This window comes from Rattus norvegicus, chromosome 5 (assembly GCF_021556685.1).
Source record: "Rattus norvegicus strain SHRSP/BbbUtx chromosome 5, alternate assembly SHRSP_T2T, whole genome shotgun sequence".
NCBI classification, from domain to species: domain Eukaryota; kingdom Metazoa; phylum Chordata; class Mammalia; order Rodentia; family Muridae; genus Rattus; species Rattus norvegicus.
Window position 1 is genome coordinate 157,075,481 of NC_141538.1, and position 15,590 is coordinate 157,091,070.

The window sequence follows — 15,590 nt, forward strand, 5'->3', positions numbered from 1 at the left end:
GAAGAAGAAGAAGAAGAAGAAGAAGCTGAATAATTTGAGCACTGCGAAGAAAGGTAGAACTGGAGGAACAGCCTGATGTGAGTGGCCTGCCCTGCCATCTGAGGCTATGGTGACATCCCACTCCATGCTGCCACTGAGGGACGTGTCTGGGTCTGTGGCCATGCAGCAGCAGGAGTCAATGTCCCTGGCTCATAGTACTACACATTACTGGGTCAAAGGTCATGCAGATAGCGCTGATCTGGGCTGTCACCTGGGACCTTGTTGATGTCCACGGACTGTGTAGAGTTGGTCCTGCCCCTCAGTGGCTGCAGCACTCTGGAGAGCAGACCCTGTACCTTGCTTGGGCAGCACAGTAGAACTGGCCCCGATGTTGTGGGCAATGAAAGACTGGCTCTGAGGTTATGAGAGCGGGAGAGCTGGCCCAGCCCTTTGCTGGCTGTGGAATTGGGTGAGCTAGCTGGGGCAGTTCTGGAGAGCTTGCCCTGGTGGTATAGGTGCAGGAGAGCTGTGGGCTGACCAACTCAGCTACCACCCAGGCCCACATCCAGGGCTCGGAGTTGGCCCACTCCAACAGCTATACCATCCATAAACTACTAGAGCATATGAAGGGGATGATCCTGCAAAACCAAAGCTTCAAGATCTCCATGACACAGGGCAACAACAGGATATCTGTGAGGAGTCCCAGTGAGGATTCCTCATTGATCATGTAGCAGAAGCCAGAGGCCTCAAACCAAACCAATGACTCATTGTAATGGACATTTGCAGGTAAAGGTGTGTGGATAAGGACTGGAGAGATGCCTCAGCGGTTACGAGCACTGATTGCTCTTCCAGAGGCCCCGAGTTCAAATCACAGCAACCACATGGCGGCTCACAACCATCTGTAGTGGGATCCAATGCCCTCTTCTGGTGTGTCTGAAGACAGCCACAGTGCACTCATATAAATAAAATAAGTAAATTTAATAATTAAAAAAATGTGTGAACCAAAGAGTATACTGTGGAACACGCTGCAGTTTCCACAAGATGCTTTTTGTTTGCTTATTTTTGCCTTGTTTTTATTTACTTATGTTTTTATTTTCCTTTGGGGGAGAAGTTGCAAGGATGAAGGGCAGACAGAAAGTCACAGAGGGATGAGTGGGATTGGGGAGCATGGTGTGAAATCACAAAGAATCAGTAAAAAGCTTTAAAAAAACCAAATGTAACAGTAACATCATTTTGTTATCTGGTGTGTCCATTAACTATCTAACAATCAAAAGTTCCCTATTATAAAGGCAACAATCGGGGTTGGGGATTTAGCTCAGTGGTAGAGCGCTTGCCTAGCAAGCACAAGGCCCTGGGTTTGGTCCCCAGCTCCAAAAAAAAAAAAAAAAAAAAAAAAAAAAAAAGAAAGAAAGAAAGAAAGAAAGGCAGCAATCCCCTTAATATCATTTTGCTTCATTTTTGTCTTTGCTTTTTCCCCAGAGAATCCACATAATGGTCATTGACTTGTTACACACACACACACACACACACACACACACACCCGGCCCAACCTGGAGTGCCTTCTTGATTCTGTACAGGATACTGATATTTGAAGCCAGAGCATTTGTTCAGCAGAAATCCCTCAGTGTGGATTTGCCCATTTTCTCACAAGAATGGCACTAACCTATTTTTAGTAAGACTATCACATAGGCCAAGGTTGGGGGCCCATGTGTTTTCAACCTTGCTAGCCATTCTCTCAATTTGCGTCACTGTGATAAAGTATCTGGCAGAACCAATTTAAGGCAGGAAGTTTAGCCCACCATGGAGGAAGGGGCTTCCTGGGTCTCCATGAATCAGGAAGCAAAAAGCTCAGACAAGAACCAGAAATTTAGGGGCTGGGGATTTAGCTCAGTGGTAGAGCGCTTACCTAGGAAGCACAAGGCCCTGGGTTCGGTCCCCAGCTCCGAAAAAAAGAACCAAAAAAAAAAAAAAAAAAAAAAAAAAGAACCAGAAATTTACAGCAGTTTCAAGGCCTGCCGCCCTCAGTGACAACTTTTAACTAGGCTACTAAAGCCCCAAAGCTCCACAAACCCTGCCTAACAGCGCCCCCATCTGGAGACCAAGCATTCAAACACATGAGCCTGTGGGAAATAGTTCAGAGTCAAGCAATAATATCTTTCCAATGTTTCTCTCAGGTGACGGGATTGGTTTCTGTTGCTATGATATGAACACCATGACCAAAAAAGTATCTTGGAGAGGAATGCATTTATTTTACCTCACAGTTTATAGCCTATTATAGAGGGAAATGAAGGCAGAAACTCAAGGCAGGAACCCAGAAGCAGGAACTGAAGCAGAGGCCATGGACGAATGCAGCATTACTGGCTTGTTCTCATGACCTGGTCAGGTCACTTTCTTCTTTTATCCGAACCCACCTGTCCAGGGCGTCACCATCAATCTCCCATATCCCAACCTCCCATAATAATCATTAATCAAGAAAATAACCTGCAGATAGGCTCAGGGCCAAGCTGAGGAAGGGAATTCCTTCAGTTGACAGTCTCTCTTTGCAGGTGGATCCAGTTTGTTTCAAAGTGACACAAACTAACCAGTGCACCATCCAAGCTTATTAGATGCCCAGCGGCAGCAACTGCAGCAATTTTGGCAGTAACTGTAGCAAATACACTTCTCAGTGCTGTGACCAAATACCAACAAAAGCAGCATAAGGAGGCGAAGGCTTTATTTTGGCTCCTGGTTTGAAGGCATACAGTCCATTATGGCAAGAAAAGTGGGGAGGCAGCTCTGTGCCATGGGGGTATGATGCTGCCTGCTCACACCTCAGAAGATCAAGTGCACATGCCAACAACTCAGCTGGTTCTCATCTTTCCCCTCTTTAGTCATAGGGACTTCAGCCTAAGGAATTGTCTCCACCGTTAGATAATTCTCTTTCGACTATTTATTTATTTATTTATTTATTTATTTATTTATTCATTCATTCATTCATTCATTCATTTAGTGAGTGTGTGTGTGTGTGTGTGGGTGTGTGTGTGTGTGTGAGGTACCATGGCACGCGTGTGAAGATCAAAGAACAACTTGGAATTGGATCTCTCCTAGCATCCTAGGGATCGAACTCAGGTCATCGGGGCTTGGCTGCAAGCTCTATAAAGAGTGGAGGAAGCCCTTAATGAGTAAAGTCCTCAGACCCATGAGAAAACCTCAAAGTTTAACCCTGCCCTAGGGGTTGAGGTTCAGAGGGAAATAGCAAAGTCTTCCTCTGGTCCATGTCATAACTGGGAAAAGGGGATCTCAGCTTAGGAGTTGCCTCCATCGGACTGGCCTGTGAGAAAGGAAGGCCGTGGGAGCATTTTCATGATGAATGGTTGATGTGAGAGGGCCATAGCCCGCTGCGGGCGGTGTTATCCCTGAGCAAGTGGTCCTGGGCTATATAAGAAGGCAGGCTGAGCAAGCCATGGTGAGCAAACAAGTTAGCAGCATTCATTCCTGCATGGTCTCTGCTTCAGTTCCTGTCTCTAGGTTCCTGCTTTGAGCTCGGGCTTCTCTCAATAACGGACCGCAACTTGTAAGTCAAACAAATCCTTTCCTCCTCAAGTTGCTTTTGGTCAGTGTTTTATCACAGCAACAGAGAAACAAACTATGTGATATATACACACCAAACTGTGTTATACTAGCATTTATATAAAGAGAGAGTTGAATCCAGATACAATAGTAGTGGGAGCATTAATACCCTGCTTTCATCCATGCACAGATCATTCAGGAGAAAGAAAACAACCGAAGAAACTCCAGGCTTAGCCTGACAAGAGCTATTGCAATCTCCATCAAAATTCCAGAGGGAGTCGGCACCGAAATAGAAAACAAAATCCAGAAGGTCAAGCAACGGAGACACAAAACTGTCAGGGCCAGAAGGACTTCACAGCACCTTAAGTTGTGAGACTGCAACAATGCGGAAAGTCTTAACTAAGCTCTTGAAAAGACTAAGCATTCGAGAAAATTCTGTAGACAGTGGAGGAGGTGCTGGTGTAATGGTTTTGGAACATAGCTGTCCATTAAAAGCCATACAGATAAAGGCCTGGTCCCCGGCCTGGGGTGTATTGAGAAGAGCTGGAAGCTTAAGAAGGCAGTGGGACACAGCCAAACACTTGGAGGAGCCAGGGGAACCTAGAAAGAAGGAGATGAAGGGTTGTAAAAGCCAGAGGGAGGTCAGCTACACCACAAGAACATGGCCCACGCAATCAACTAGGCAGAGCTCACAGGGACTCACAAAGACTAAAGCTACAGTCATGGACCCTGGATGAGCTAGGTCCTCTGCTTATGGGTGGACAGCTCAGTGTTCTTGAGGAACTCTTAACGGTGGGGTACGGGGATGCCTCTGACTCTTCTGCCTGGTTTTGGAACCCTTTTCTCCTACTGGGTAGCTTTGTCCAGCCTTCATAAGAGAGTTTGTGCCTGTCTTTTTTTTTTTCTTTTATATTTTTCGGAGCTGGGGACCGAACCCAGGGCCTTGCGCTTGCTAAATCCCCAACCCCCGTTTGCACCTTGTTAGGTGGGTGTCCCTGGGAGGCCTGCTCTGTTTGTTTTTTCCGGGGTGGGGGATGGGGGAGGAGATCTTGGGGAGAGGGAGGAAGTGGGGGGGGATGAAGGGAGGGGAAACGGCAATTAGGCTGTAATATATGAGAAAAGAATACAAAAACAAAAAAAGAAAGAAAAAGAAAGCTTACTTTCAGCCATACTCAGAAAGGTCCAGTTAAGTGGCTGAAGCTCTAACTCGGCGGGAGAGCTCAAGGCCCTGGGTTTGGTCCTCAGCACTAAACTAACACTCAACACTCAATGCTCCGCACTCAACACTCAACGCTCAACACTCAGCACTCAACACTCAGCACTCAACACTCAGCGCTCAACACTCAGCGCTCAACACTCAGCACTCAACACTCAATGCTCAACACTCAACACTCAACACTCAGCACTCAGCACTCAACACTCAACACTCAACACTCAGCACTCAACACTCAACACCCAACACTTAGCACTCAACACTCAACACTCAGCGCTCAACACTCAGCACTCATCACTCAATGCTCAACACTCAACACTCAGCACTCAACACTCAACACTCAACACTCAGCACTCAGCACTCAACACTCAACAGCTACTCTTACAACTGATATAACCTAATTGGATTAGAACTATCTGAGGTCATAGAAAAATAAACTAATTCAATAAAACCAAGAAGAAGAAAAAAATTAGTGGATGAATGAGAGATTATTGGGGCCATGCCCTGGAGGGGGTATCTGAATCGTTAATATTAATATTCTCTCTCTGTCTCTGTCTCTGTCTCTGTCTCTCTCTCTCTCTCTCTCTCTCTCTCTCTCTCACACACACACACACACACACACACACACACACACACACTATTACTTCTCTCTAGTGTTTATGTTCTGGTAACAGCAGCCTAACTTAGCCAGCTGTGGCTGGCAGAGCACGGCCTTTTATCTTCTGTCACACTAGCACATACATCACCATAACAAGTGGACGGTTGGCCTGAGGCATTCCTCCCCCCACTCCCATCCCCCGGGACTTCCGCTCAAGTAAAATCATATTCCTAGACACATGATAGAAAAGAATTTCAAAATAAGGTAGAGTCGGAGTTCATTAAAAGGCATTTGGGGCATAGATTTTAAGCACAGAGAGGTGCCCAGGGGACAGTGAGACACACCCAAGTATAGGTGTGGACTTCTCAAGGGAGAGGCAAGGCATGAGTTTTCTCGGCAATGGCTGCACATACGATCCATGGCTTTCTGTTCCCATTGCTCAGTGAATGTCACTCACGGCAAGTTGAAAGGTTAAAGAGTTTGCTTTTCCAGAAAGCTGTAAAGTGGATTTATGAGGGGTGTTGTCAGGAACGAGAAGTGCCAAAAGTTGGCGTTTGCTCGAAGTCGCCTGAGACCTGAGTAGGCACAGTTTACTAGGTTTACTTAGCGTCTGTAATCCCCTACCCCACCCGCATCTTACGGAAAACGCCAGTAATTCCAGCATTATCAGTGCTGTGTGGAGTTTCCTGACTCAGCCAGCAGGAAGGACAAACCAACCAGATCTTGGGGTGAAGGCCTTTCTTAGTCAAGGTATTGGCTAGGGGTTTTCTGCACATAGCCTTTAAGATTTTGAGGTATATTCTTTTTTCTGTCTAACTTATGAATTTCCTAATCACAAAAATAGATTGTATCGGGCTGGAGAGATGGCTCAGCGGTTAAGAGCACTGACTGCTCTTCCAGAGGTCCTGAGTTCAATTCCCAGGAACCACATGGTGGCTCACAACCATCTATAACAGATTCTGGCGTATCTGAAGACAGCTACAATGTACTCATATATACTAAATAAATAAATTATTTAAAAAAAATAGATTGTATCTTTTGAAATGCCTGTTCTACATCTGTTGAGATGTCCAAATGGCTTTGGCTTCTCTGTTGGCACATGATGAATTTGCAAATACCAAAGCACGGTGGCATCCTGGGCAACGAATCCCACTTAAACCTTCTATGATCTTTTTAACTTACGGTTGCCTCTGGTTTGGGTTGAGGATTTCATCAGAGAACACAGTTAGGTCTTCCTCAACGTCAACCAGCACATGATTCCCATGTGAGTAGACACCTTGTCTTGGTCAATGACATCTAAGACATCGGTGGAAGGAACACAACCAAGTGGCCAGAACTTTGAGAGAAAGAGAAAAATATCCTAAAGAAATGAAGAAATCGGGGCTGGAGAGATGGCTCAGCGGTTAAGAGCACTGACTGCTCTTCCAGAGGTCCTGAGTTCAAATCCCATCTACCACATGGTGGCTCACAACCATCTGTAATGGGATCTGATGCCCTCCTCTGGTGTGTCTGAAGACAGCTACAGTGTACTCATATATAATAATAAATAAAATCTTAAAAAAAAAAGAAATGAAGAAATCCTGTCTGGGGACATCAGGGTCCTTAGAATTGATGCAATCTTAAAACCTGGACCCACAGAGCCACCAGGATGTACGGAGGGAAGGCAGCTTCTGCCTATTTTGTAGTAAGCATTCCACAGGCTGAGAGGCTAGACTGTAGGGGGTGAGAGCTCTGAAGGGGGACAAGATCACCCTGAATCTTGTTGTAGGCCTCACACCAGCTGCTCAGGGGAGTGCCCTAGGCCGAGAGTCACACAGGGGCTGGGGGACAGCTTTGGAGGCTGCATGTCTTCTCTGTGCTGTCCTTTTTGTTTTTTTTAAGGGGAGAGCACAACGTCCCCCTCTACCACCTATTATAGCCCAGTTCCCCACATTTGGGGGAAATACAGGGATCAGCCAATCCAGAGTACAATAATGGATAAGCCTCGGCACCGGAAAACCACCTTCATGACCATGGTATCTCCCCTGCCCAGTATAACATCAGAGCTCCCCAAAATCAGTCGTCTAGTGAGATAGATAGATCAACAACCGGGAGGATGAGGGACGGAGACCTTTCATCCTGACATCTGGTTGGTCTGTCTTTCCTGCTGGTACTGCCAGGAACCTCCACACACCCCTGATAACACCAAAACTGCCCACATGAATGATGGGCGTTTTCCTAAAGAGAGCTCAACGGAAAACATTAAAGGCAAATTAAGCCATGCCTACTTAGGGCCAAAATGACTCCTAGCCTTGGTTTTTTTTTTTTCTATCACTTCTTATTCCTTGACAACACCTCCTATAAATTCATCTTTCATGAACGTACAACTCTGTTGATGAAAGGAAATTCTTTAGCCTATCAACTTGCCATGAATTACACAGTTCTCAAGGAGTAACTGTCCCTTGGGAAGCCTTCCTGGGGGATATCTCAATCTTCCCCATGACACCTCTCTGTTAAGCTCTGTTAAGCTCTAGCTTAAGGTCTACCCTTTAAAAGGGCTTTAGTGAGCTCTGTTCCGTGTTGGTTTATCTGAGTCGTTTTTCTAAGGCAAAGCCAACAATCCAGTCTTGTCTGAGTGCAAGACTCTAAGTGGAGAAGGGATCTCCCCTTGGGTACACTTCCTGGAGTGCTGACTCTACCCCCTCCCTGATACCCTTAAGTAACAGAAATTGATTGGTTCAAGGCTCTGAGGCAGAGACAAGAGCCCCACTCTGCTGGGAGTAAGGGGCATTGGGTCCTCATGAGAGTTGACAGTCTGTCCAGGACTCTCCTGCCTTCTGTACTTCTGACTTTGTAGCTGTCATCCTGGACACCAGGAGTAGTAGAAACGTCACCCTGTGAGCACCTCTCTGAACCCTCATTTCCCTTTTGTGTAAAGGCCACAAGATATATAGGGCCAGGGTCCTAATGACCTCATCTCAACTATTAGCATCTGCAATGACCCTATTTCCAAATAAGATCATATTCTAAGGCCCCAAGACTTGAATAGGAAACGGAGTCATGAAAGGGGAAGACCATTCAACCAATAACATACTAGGAAAGATTCTGCTTTCCACCCCCAGCCCTCCACCTTGGTTTTTCTGCTTCAGGGTTTCTCTGGGTAGCCTTGGCTGTTCTAGAACTTGCTCTGTAGACCAGGCTGGCCTCAAATGCACAGAGATCCACCTGCCTCTGCCTCCTGAGTGCTGGGACTTAAAGGAGTATGCCACCACTGCCCAGCTGAAAACTCTAAATTCTAATATAACGAACGAAGTTTGAATTTTTCAGGACATCTTGAATGACTCACAGTGTAAACTTATCGATAGCTTAATATAAAAATATGCCACTTCTTACTCATACTAGGTTCCCTGAGGGGAGCAGAATATTCCAGAATGGCTGGCTTTCATCCCATGGCTCAGTGTCCCAGGAGACAGTGTCCCAGGAGACAGCGTCCACCTTCATGATCCTCCAAGAGGACCTTAGAGAGGGCATGGGTTGTATCTGCTTGGCGTTGGTCCCTGCCTGGATGTGACCATTGAACTGACCCTTTAAATTGATGGCTCATCTGCCACAGGTTGAACAAGTGAGGAACCAATGGGGTGTCTGGGAACCCCACAGCCTCTACTTCGGGAACGTCTGAAGGACTCATGTTGGATGGTTTACTTAAGGCTGTGGAAGCCAAATTCTTAGCCTGGGTTGAAGAGGGGGGCAGGGGGAAATGTTTACTTTAGGAACTGAAGCTGAGTCACTGTATCCCTGAAGACTGGAGAACCAGAATGTCATGGAGCCAGGAAGCATTAGCAGGCTCATCACCAAACAAGCAAGGACTAGGGACTACTGCGGCAAATCTACAATCGCACCCTTCCCATGGACACCTCTCCATTGAGCTCCATGAGGAGCCATTTAGGAAAGACTAAGGCTAACAGGTGACCTGCTCGGAAGTGGCCTGCCATTTTGCATGTCTTTTGATGGGTGAGCTCTGAGAGGCAAGGTTCCAAGAGACTTCTTCCCAGGATGGTTTCTTGATGCTGATATGCCTTTCCCACCACTGTCGCCTAATGATTCCTGGGCATCGACCCACCCTATTGAGCAGGTTTATTGCAGATTAACCTGAAGGGGAACTTTCATGAATTAATGCTGTCTAGATGAATTCATGGTTTTAAAAGAAAATCCCTGACTTGATTCAAATAATTTTATGAAGACATTTAAGGGGATGGCTTTAGTTGTTTTGTCAGAAAGAAGTAATAAAGTTAGAATCAAGAACAGAATGTGCCCACTCCTCATAATAGTAAGTAAAGGCTGCATAATGAGGAATACAATGAGCCTTCACAATTACACTAAAAAGGGAAACAGGCTTGGGACAGATTTGTGATCAAGGGAAAATGTCCATTCTAGGTCAGATCAAAGGATGAAGCCACAGGTGTGCACCATGGTAAAGTAAAGTCATATAAACACTGCTCCTTTGAACTTACAATGAGCTTACAGAATGAAACACTGCTTTGAACTTGGTACTGATATCCTTCTGTTACTCCCCTTCTATGTAACATTTTATCTATGAGGTAATTCTTTCCTACGTAGAGACTTTTTCTCTAATAGTGTCTTAATTCGGGTCTTATTGCTGTGAACAGACACCATGACCAACGTGAGTTCTATGAAGGACAACATTTAATTGGGGCCGGCTTACAGGTTCAGAGGTTCAATCCATTATCATCAAGGTGGGAACATGGCAGCATCCAGGCAGGCATGGTGCAGGAGGAGCTGAGAGTTCTACATCTTCACCAAAGGAAGCCAGGAACAGACTGAGCATCCCCAGGCAGCTAGGAGGAGGGTCTCCAAGCCCACCCCCACAGTGACACACTTCCTCCAACAAGGCCATACCTTCTAATAGTGCCACTCCCTGGGTCAAGCATATGCAAACCATCAGACAGCTGTAAAGGACCAAGAGCAATTGTTAAAAGTTGTGTGGCTGTTTCTTCTTCACCCGAGGTGCGAGGTGCATATGGTCTGTGTGAGTGACTTCTTCCCTTTCCTTTCTTTTTCTTTTGGCCAGTGAGGGGCTCCTGGCTGAGTCACCAGAGAAAAGAGCTCTAGCAATAAATCCTTATACTCAAGCCCCAGCTGCTAAACGGCATGTGTTAATTCTCCAGAAATTAGCACTCAGTTAACCACAAATAATAAGAAATTACAAGGTAAGAGACCAGTGTTTATTTAAGCTTAAAGAGTTAAGGTTTTTGTGCTTATTTAAGCACAGAACAGTAAGGAAGAGTTAAGTTTCCAGTGCTTAATAAAGCACAGAGAGTCAAAAAGTAACGATGCGGTGTTTAATTAAAAAAAAATCTAGAGAGTTATAAAATAAAGATATAGCGCGTACTAAATAAAGCACAGAGAGTTACAGAGGAAAGAAGCCAGAGGTTTTCAGCCACAGAATAAGCAAGAGACTATTAAGTTTCCAGAAGTCGTCAGCTTCTAGCCCCAAATACAGTTAGAGGAGGTTATTAGGCCAGGAATCAGTCAGTCTTTAGCCTTGACCAACTGTGTTCCACCTCAGCTCCATCCCCTAAAGGCTGGGCCAGGCCCTTGTCTGCGCTCTAGAACAGTTTTAGAGAATAGCTGCTGGATTTTTCCAGGTTTAGAAGTTCCTATGGGACTGGTAAGGTGGCTCAGTAGTAAAGGGCTTGCCGTGCAGTCCCAAGGACTTGATATCAGTTCCCAGAACCCACATGAAAAAGAAGCAGGTGAGGAGTACACATTTGTAACCCCAATGGGGTGGGGTGGGGGTCAAGAGAGCCAGATTCCTAGGACTTGCTAGGCAGTAAGCTTAGCTTACTTTGTGAGCTCTGCGTTTCAAAAAACAAACAAACAAACAAACAAACAAACAAAAACAGAGCAGACAGCTCCTGAAGAACAGTATCTAAGGTTGTCCTCTGAACTCCACATGCATGCATACACCTGCACACACACACACACACACACACACACACACACACACACACACCTGCACACACACCTGCACACACACCTGCACACACACCTGCACTCGAGCTCGTGTACACACACACACACACACACACACACACACACACACACAAACAACCACAGACAAACACACACAGAAGAAATCATAGAAGGAGAGAGGAGGAGGTGGAGGAGGAGGAGGAAGAGGAGGAGGAGGAGGAGAGTGAAGAGGAGGAAGGAGAAAGCATGAAGGTGCTGGCCCTTTGGTTGACAGAGACTCCACATCATCCAATCCTTCCCATGCTGGAGTGGACAGCAAGGGTCCCAAGAACTCAACCTTATCACCTGCCGAGAAGTCTGTGTGGCCTTGAAACTTCACAGAAGCTTCTGTGATGGAATGAATGACTGACACGTGAATTAAGCAGCGTACAGAACCAGCGTTCCCTTTCCTATCCCCCAAAGTCACAGTTTATCAGAAGAAAGAAACATCCCAGACTTTCAAACACTCATTCCCTCCCCTGTATACAGTCCTTGCATGCTCCTGGAAGTGGCTGCCAGGAGGCTGCAGGCGGTCACACCCAGATGGGCTTTTGGAAAGTTCTCCAGTCAGGAGCTGCACCCTGTTTCTCATCAACCGAATGAACTTTCGAAATCAGCTAAAGTTTATGATGGCCACAACCCATGGTATGAGGGCTTTTCCGGCCCTCAAGGCTGTTCTGCCAGCTGTTGGGGGGAAAAGGGGAAATTACCCAGGGCGTTGGGTATGCCCGTCTGTGAATCCATTATTTGGCCACACCCACCTCCCCATCCCTGTGGCTCTCCGATCCCCAGCCCTGCAGAGGGAAGAGCTATTTAAGAGCATTGGGAGTACAGGAAAAACAAGGCAGGCCCTTGAACAAGAAGCCATACCACCATCCCATCCAAGAGGTACATGCCCAGAAACTCCTGCCCTTTGGATGCATTTGAGTGATTGTGCATGTGAGCATGTGTGTGCGTATGGACGTGCCTGTGGATGTGAATTCCCATCAGGTAAACATGTACAAGACCGCATTCCTGGGCAAGTATGTTATATGGGATTGTGAGAGTGCTGGGGGAGAATTTGAGAATGTGTGTGTTTACATGTCATCCGTCGTGGGTTAGAAAGGAGGCATCATATGTATAAATATGTAATCGTCACAGGCTTACAAGGGCAGCATGTGTGCATGTCATTTGCATAGTGTTAGAATAGAAAGGCATCATGTATGTATACACGTAGTGGGCAGAGTCAGAAAGGCTTGCAAAGAGAATGTGCAGTTTTAGTTGGAGAGGAGACTGTCAGGATCGGACCCTGTGGATGGAATTCCTAAGCCTTGAATCTAACTTGAGGATGTAGGTGAAGTATATAGTGGAGGCAGACATTGCCTTCAACCCCTCCACCCCAATTCTGCAGAACGAGTCCCAGGAGGACTAGAGGAAGTGCAGGGGTGGTCCCATCACCACATCATTCCTGTGTGAGGGACAGTTCCACGGAGCCAGGAGGGACAAGAGGTGACATTCGAAATGCACGGTCGGAAGCCACTCTATGTGTACTCTGTGACTTAGCCCCATGCAAGTGCACATCTGTGCTCTGGGATTGCTAAGTCAGACAGCTGAGCAGGGGCTGGGGTAAAGGGTAAGCTGTCCTGGAAGGAAGTGACCAGGCTGTGTGTACCTGTCCTTCACAGAGCTGACAGCATGAAGGTCCTCCTGTTGCTAGCAGTTGTGATCATGGCCTTTGGTAAGAGTGGACCCTGAACTCAGCACAATGAGAGAGGTAACCTGAGGAGGGAGGCACCCTATCCCCTGGCTTTCCTTCCTGTGGGCCTGGCCCTCTCTTAGTGTGAGGAGGAAGAAGCCATTTGTGGGGAGAGAAAGTAGCAGAGAGATGCCATGTGGAGTTGGGGCACAGAGGTTCACCACCCTTGACCGGCTTATTTCCCCCATTTCCTTTCAGGCTCAATTCAGGTCCAGGGGAGCCTTCTGGAGTTTGGGCAAATGATTCTGTTTAAGACAGGAAAGAGAGCTGATGTTAGCTATGGCTTCTACGGTTGCCATTGTGGTGTGGGTGGCAGAGGATCCCCCAAGGATGCCACAGATTGGTAAGACCACCCCAGTCCCCCTATCCTCTGTCACTCCAGCTGGACGGGACTAAGAGGGAGCTGGTACTCACTACCTCAGTGTCCCACCGAATCCCAGCCAGCCGATGTTAGCAGATTGGGAGCTCTGCCCTGGACCACTCTAAAGTTCTTGAGTCTCTGCTCAGAACCAAAGGTCAAAGGAAGTGCTGGGGTACCAGGACTCAAGGGCCGTGAGAAGGCAGCCTCAGTAAGGTCTGTCCTCCAACCAGGTGCTGTGTGACTCATGACTGTTGTTACAACCGTCTGGAGAAACGTGGATGTGGCACAAAGTTTCTGACCTACAAGTTCTCCTACCGAGGGGGCCAAATCTCCTGCTCTAGTAAGATACCCTGAGATACCTGCCCGCTTTCTTCACGGGGCTGTTGAGCACACACATGCATGCTGGGAACTTTACTGGTGCAGGCTTACTTACACAAGCAGGCCTGTTAGCAGGACGGCAGGGCCAAAGATGTAGCTCAGCTGGCTGGGTGCTAGCCTAGCATACGTGAGGGCCTGGGTTCCACCCTCAGCAGTGTATGAAATGCACAAAATTTGGCATGACCTGAATCCCAGTGCTCATGTGCAGGCAGGAGGATCAGAAGTTCAAGGCCATCTTCAGCTACTTAGAGAACTCAAAGGCAGCCTAAGCTATAAAGACCCTGTCCCCTCACCCCTCGTCCCTCGCCCCTCGCTCCTCCCCCTTCCCCCTCTCCCTCCCCTCCCCCCCCCCAAAAACCCTAGAAGAGGGTGGCTAGGGATCGAGGCAAACCTCTGGCAGCGCCATGTGTGGCCACTGTGTGTCCCCATCAGATGGTCAGATGGGGTTCTGCCTTCCCAGGAAGCAGACAGTTCCCCACGAGCAGCCATGAGACAGTAGCCATCAGCTCTGTGTCCGTTTCCCCCTAATTGCAGCAAACCAGGACTCCTGCCGGAAACAGCTGTGCCAGTGCGATAAAGCTGCCGCTGAATGTTTTGCCCGGAACAAGAAAAGCTACAGTTTAAAGTACCAGTTCTACCCCAACAAGTTTTGCAAAGGGAAGACGCCCAGTTGCTGAAAGAGACATCTTCTGAAACATCCAGACATCCTCTAACACCTCTCCTAGCCCAACCAAGTTCCCCAGTGATCAAGAAAACACCCCTCTCCAACCCTAGAAGCAGGCGGGCCCTTCTGTCTTCACCCAGAAGGAGCCGCTGAAGCCTGATCTTTCCCCAACACTCCACAGCCTTGGATCCGCCCACTTTTCCCTTGGCATCCAACTTCCTGCTGCGTAGTACCTAAGAGGGTCCTGAGAGGCTCTCGCAAGTAAAGCAATTCATCAACAACCACGTGTGTGTTCTCATAACTCGAAACGAGACAGATATAAAATATGCATGCTCAAAGTATAGGCCTTGAGGCTGGGGAGGTGGCTCAGTCCATAAAGTGCTTGCCAAAAAAAAAAAAAAAAAAAAAACACGAGGGCCTATGTTCAACCCCCAGAACCCAGGGACATCAAGGGCATTCTTGTTTGCAATCCTAGAGTTGGGGAAAGAAAGAAAGTGGACCCCTGGGGCTCAATGGCCAGCCAGGCTAGCTGAATCAGCAAATTCCCAGGTCAGTGAGAGACCCTGCCTCCATAAACAGGGAACATGGTGCCCCAAGAAGACACCTGAGCTTGATCCGTGGCCTCCACACACATATGCACGCATTTTCCTGGATGCATGGGCCCACATGGAGAGACATACATACACTTGATTACAAAAGAACAAGGTTCTGGCTCAGTCCAGTTGGGTCTGACCCTTGGTACCCACCAAATGGAGATTCAAATGGAGATGCCTGCCACAGTCTCTGGCTAAGGCTTGCTTGAGAATCAAGAGGGGGAAGAGTATACTGCAAGCAGTGTCCAAACTGCCTGCGGCTGCCACCCCTCATAAAGGCAGACCTCCCTCTCCAGCCTCCCAATCCAGAGCCTCCTGGCCTGTCTGAGGATGCAGAAGCCATCAGAATAAAGTGGAGTGGTTTCTGTCAAGGCGCCACCACACTGAACTTAAAGAAAACAGAGGGTAGCTTGTGCTCACACGCCTAACACAGACCTCACCCAGAAGACAGACGGAGCCATTGTGTGTGCAAAGCTGGCTATCGAGCAAAAATAGAACCCTGTTGGCG

The 15,590-nt window shown here is 47.5% G+C and overlaps 2 protein-coding genes across 9 annotated transcripts in view; one reads left to right on the forward strand and one right to left on the reverse strand.

The window, feature by feature from the left end:
- Positions 1 to 15,590, reverse strand: part of Pla2g5 (phospholipase A2, group V) — a 68,472-nt gene that overhangs the window by 22,939 nt on the left and 29,943 nt on the right.
- Positions 12,193 to 14,770, forward strand: Pla2g2a (phospholipase A2 group IIA). Of its 2 annotated transcripts, none has more exons than NM_031598.3 (5): positions 12,193 to 12,239; positions 13,016 to 13,068; positions 13,285 to 13,429; positions 13,678 to 13,787; positions 14,360 to 14,770. In NM_031598.3, exons 2-5 carry the CDS (start codon positions 13,026 to 13,028, stop codon positions 14,500 to 14,502), a joined length of 441 nt encoding a protein of 146 aa, NP_113786.3. In that variant the 5' UTR covers positions 12,193 to 12,239; positions 13,016 to 13,025; the 3' UTR covers positions 14,503 to 14,770. The 2 variants fall into 2 exon arrangements, with proteins under 2 accessions (NP_113786.3, XP_087403917.1); XM_087547791.1 differs by lacking the exon at positions 12,193 to 12,239 and adding an exon at positions 12,742 to 12,839.

Coding starts and splice junctions, on each gene's coding strand:
- Pla2g2a (NM_031598.3), top strand. CDS start 13,026: ATGAAGGTCCTCCTGTTGCTAGCAGTTGTGATCATGGCCTTTG. Junction 13,069..13,284: donor AGTTGTGATCATGGCCTTTG/GTAAGAGTGGAC, acceptor ATTTCCTTTCAG/GCTCAATTCAGGTCCAGGGG. Junction 13,788..14,359: donor GGGCCAAATCTCCTGCTCTA/GTAAGATACCCT, acceptor CCCTAATTGCAG/CAAACCAGGACTCCTGCCGG.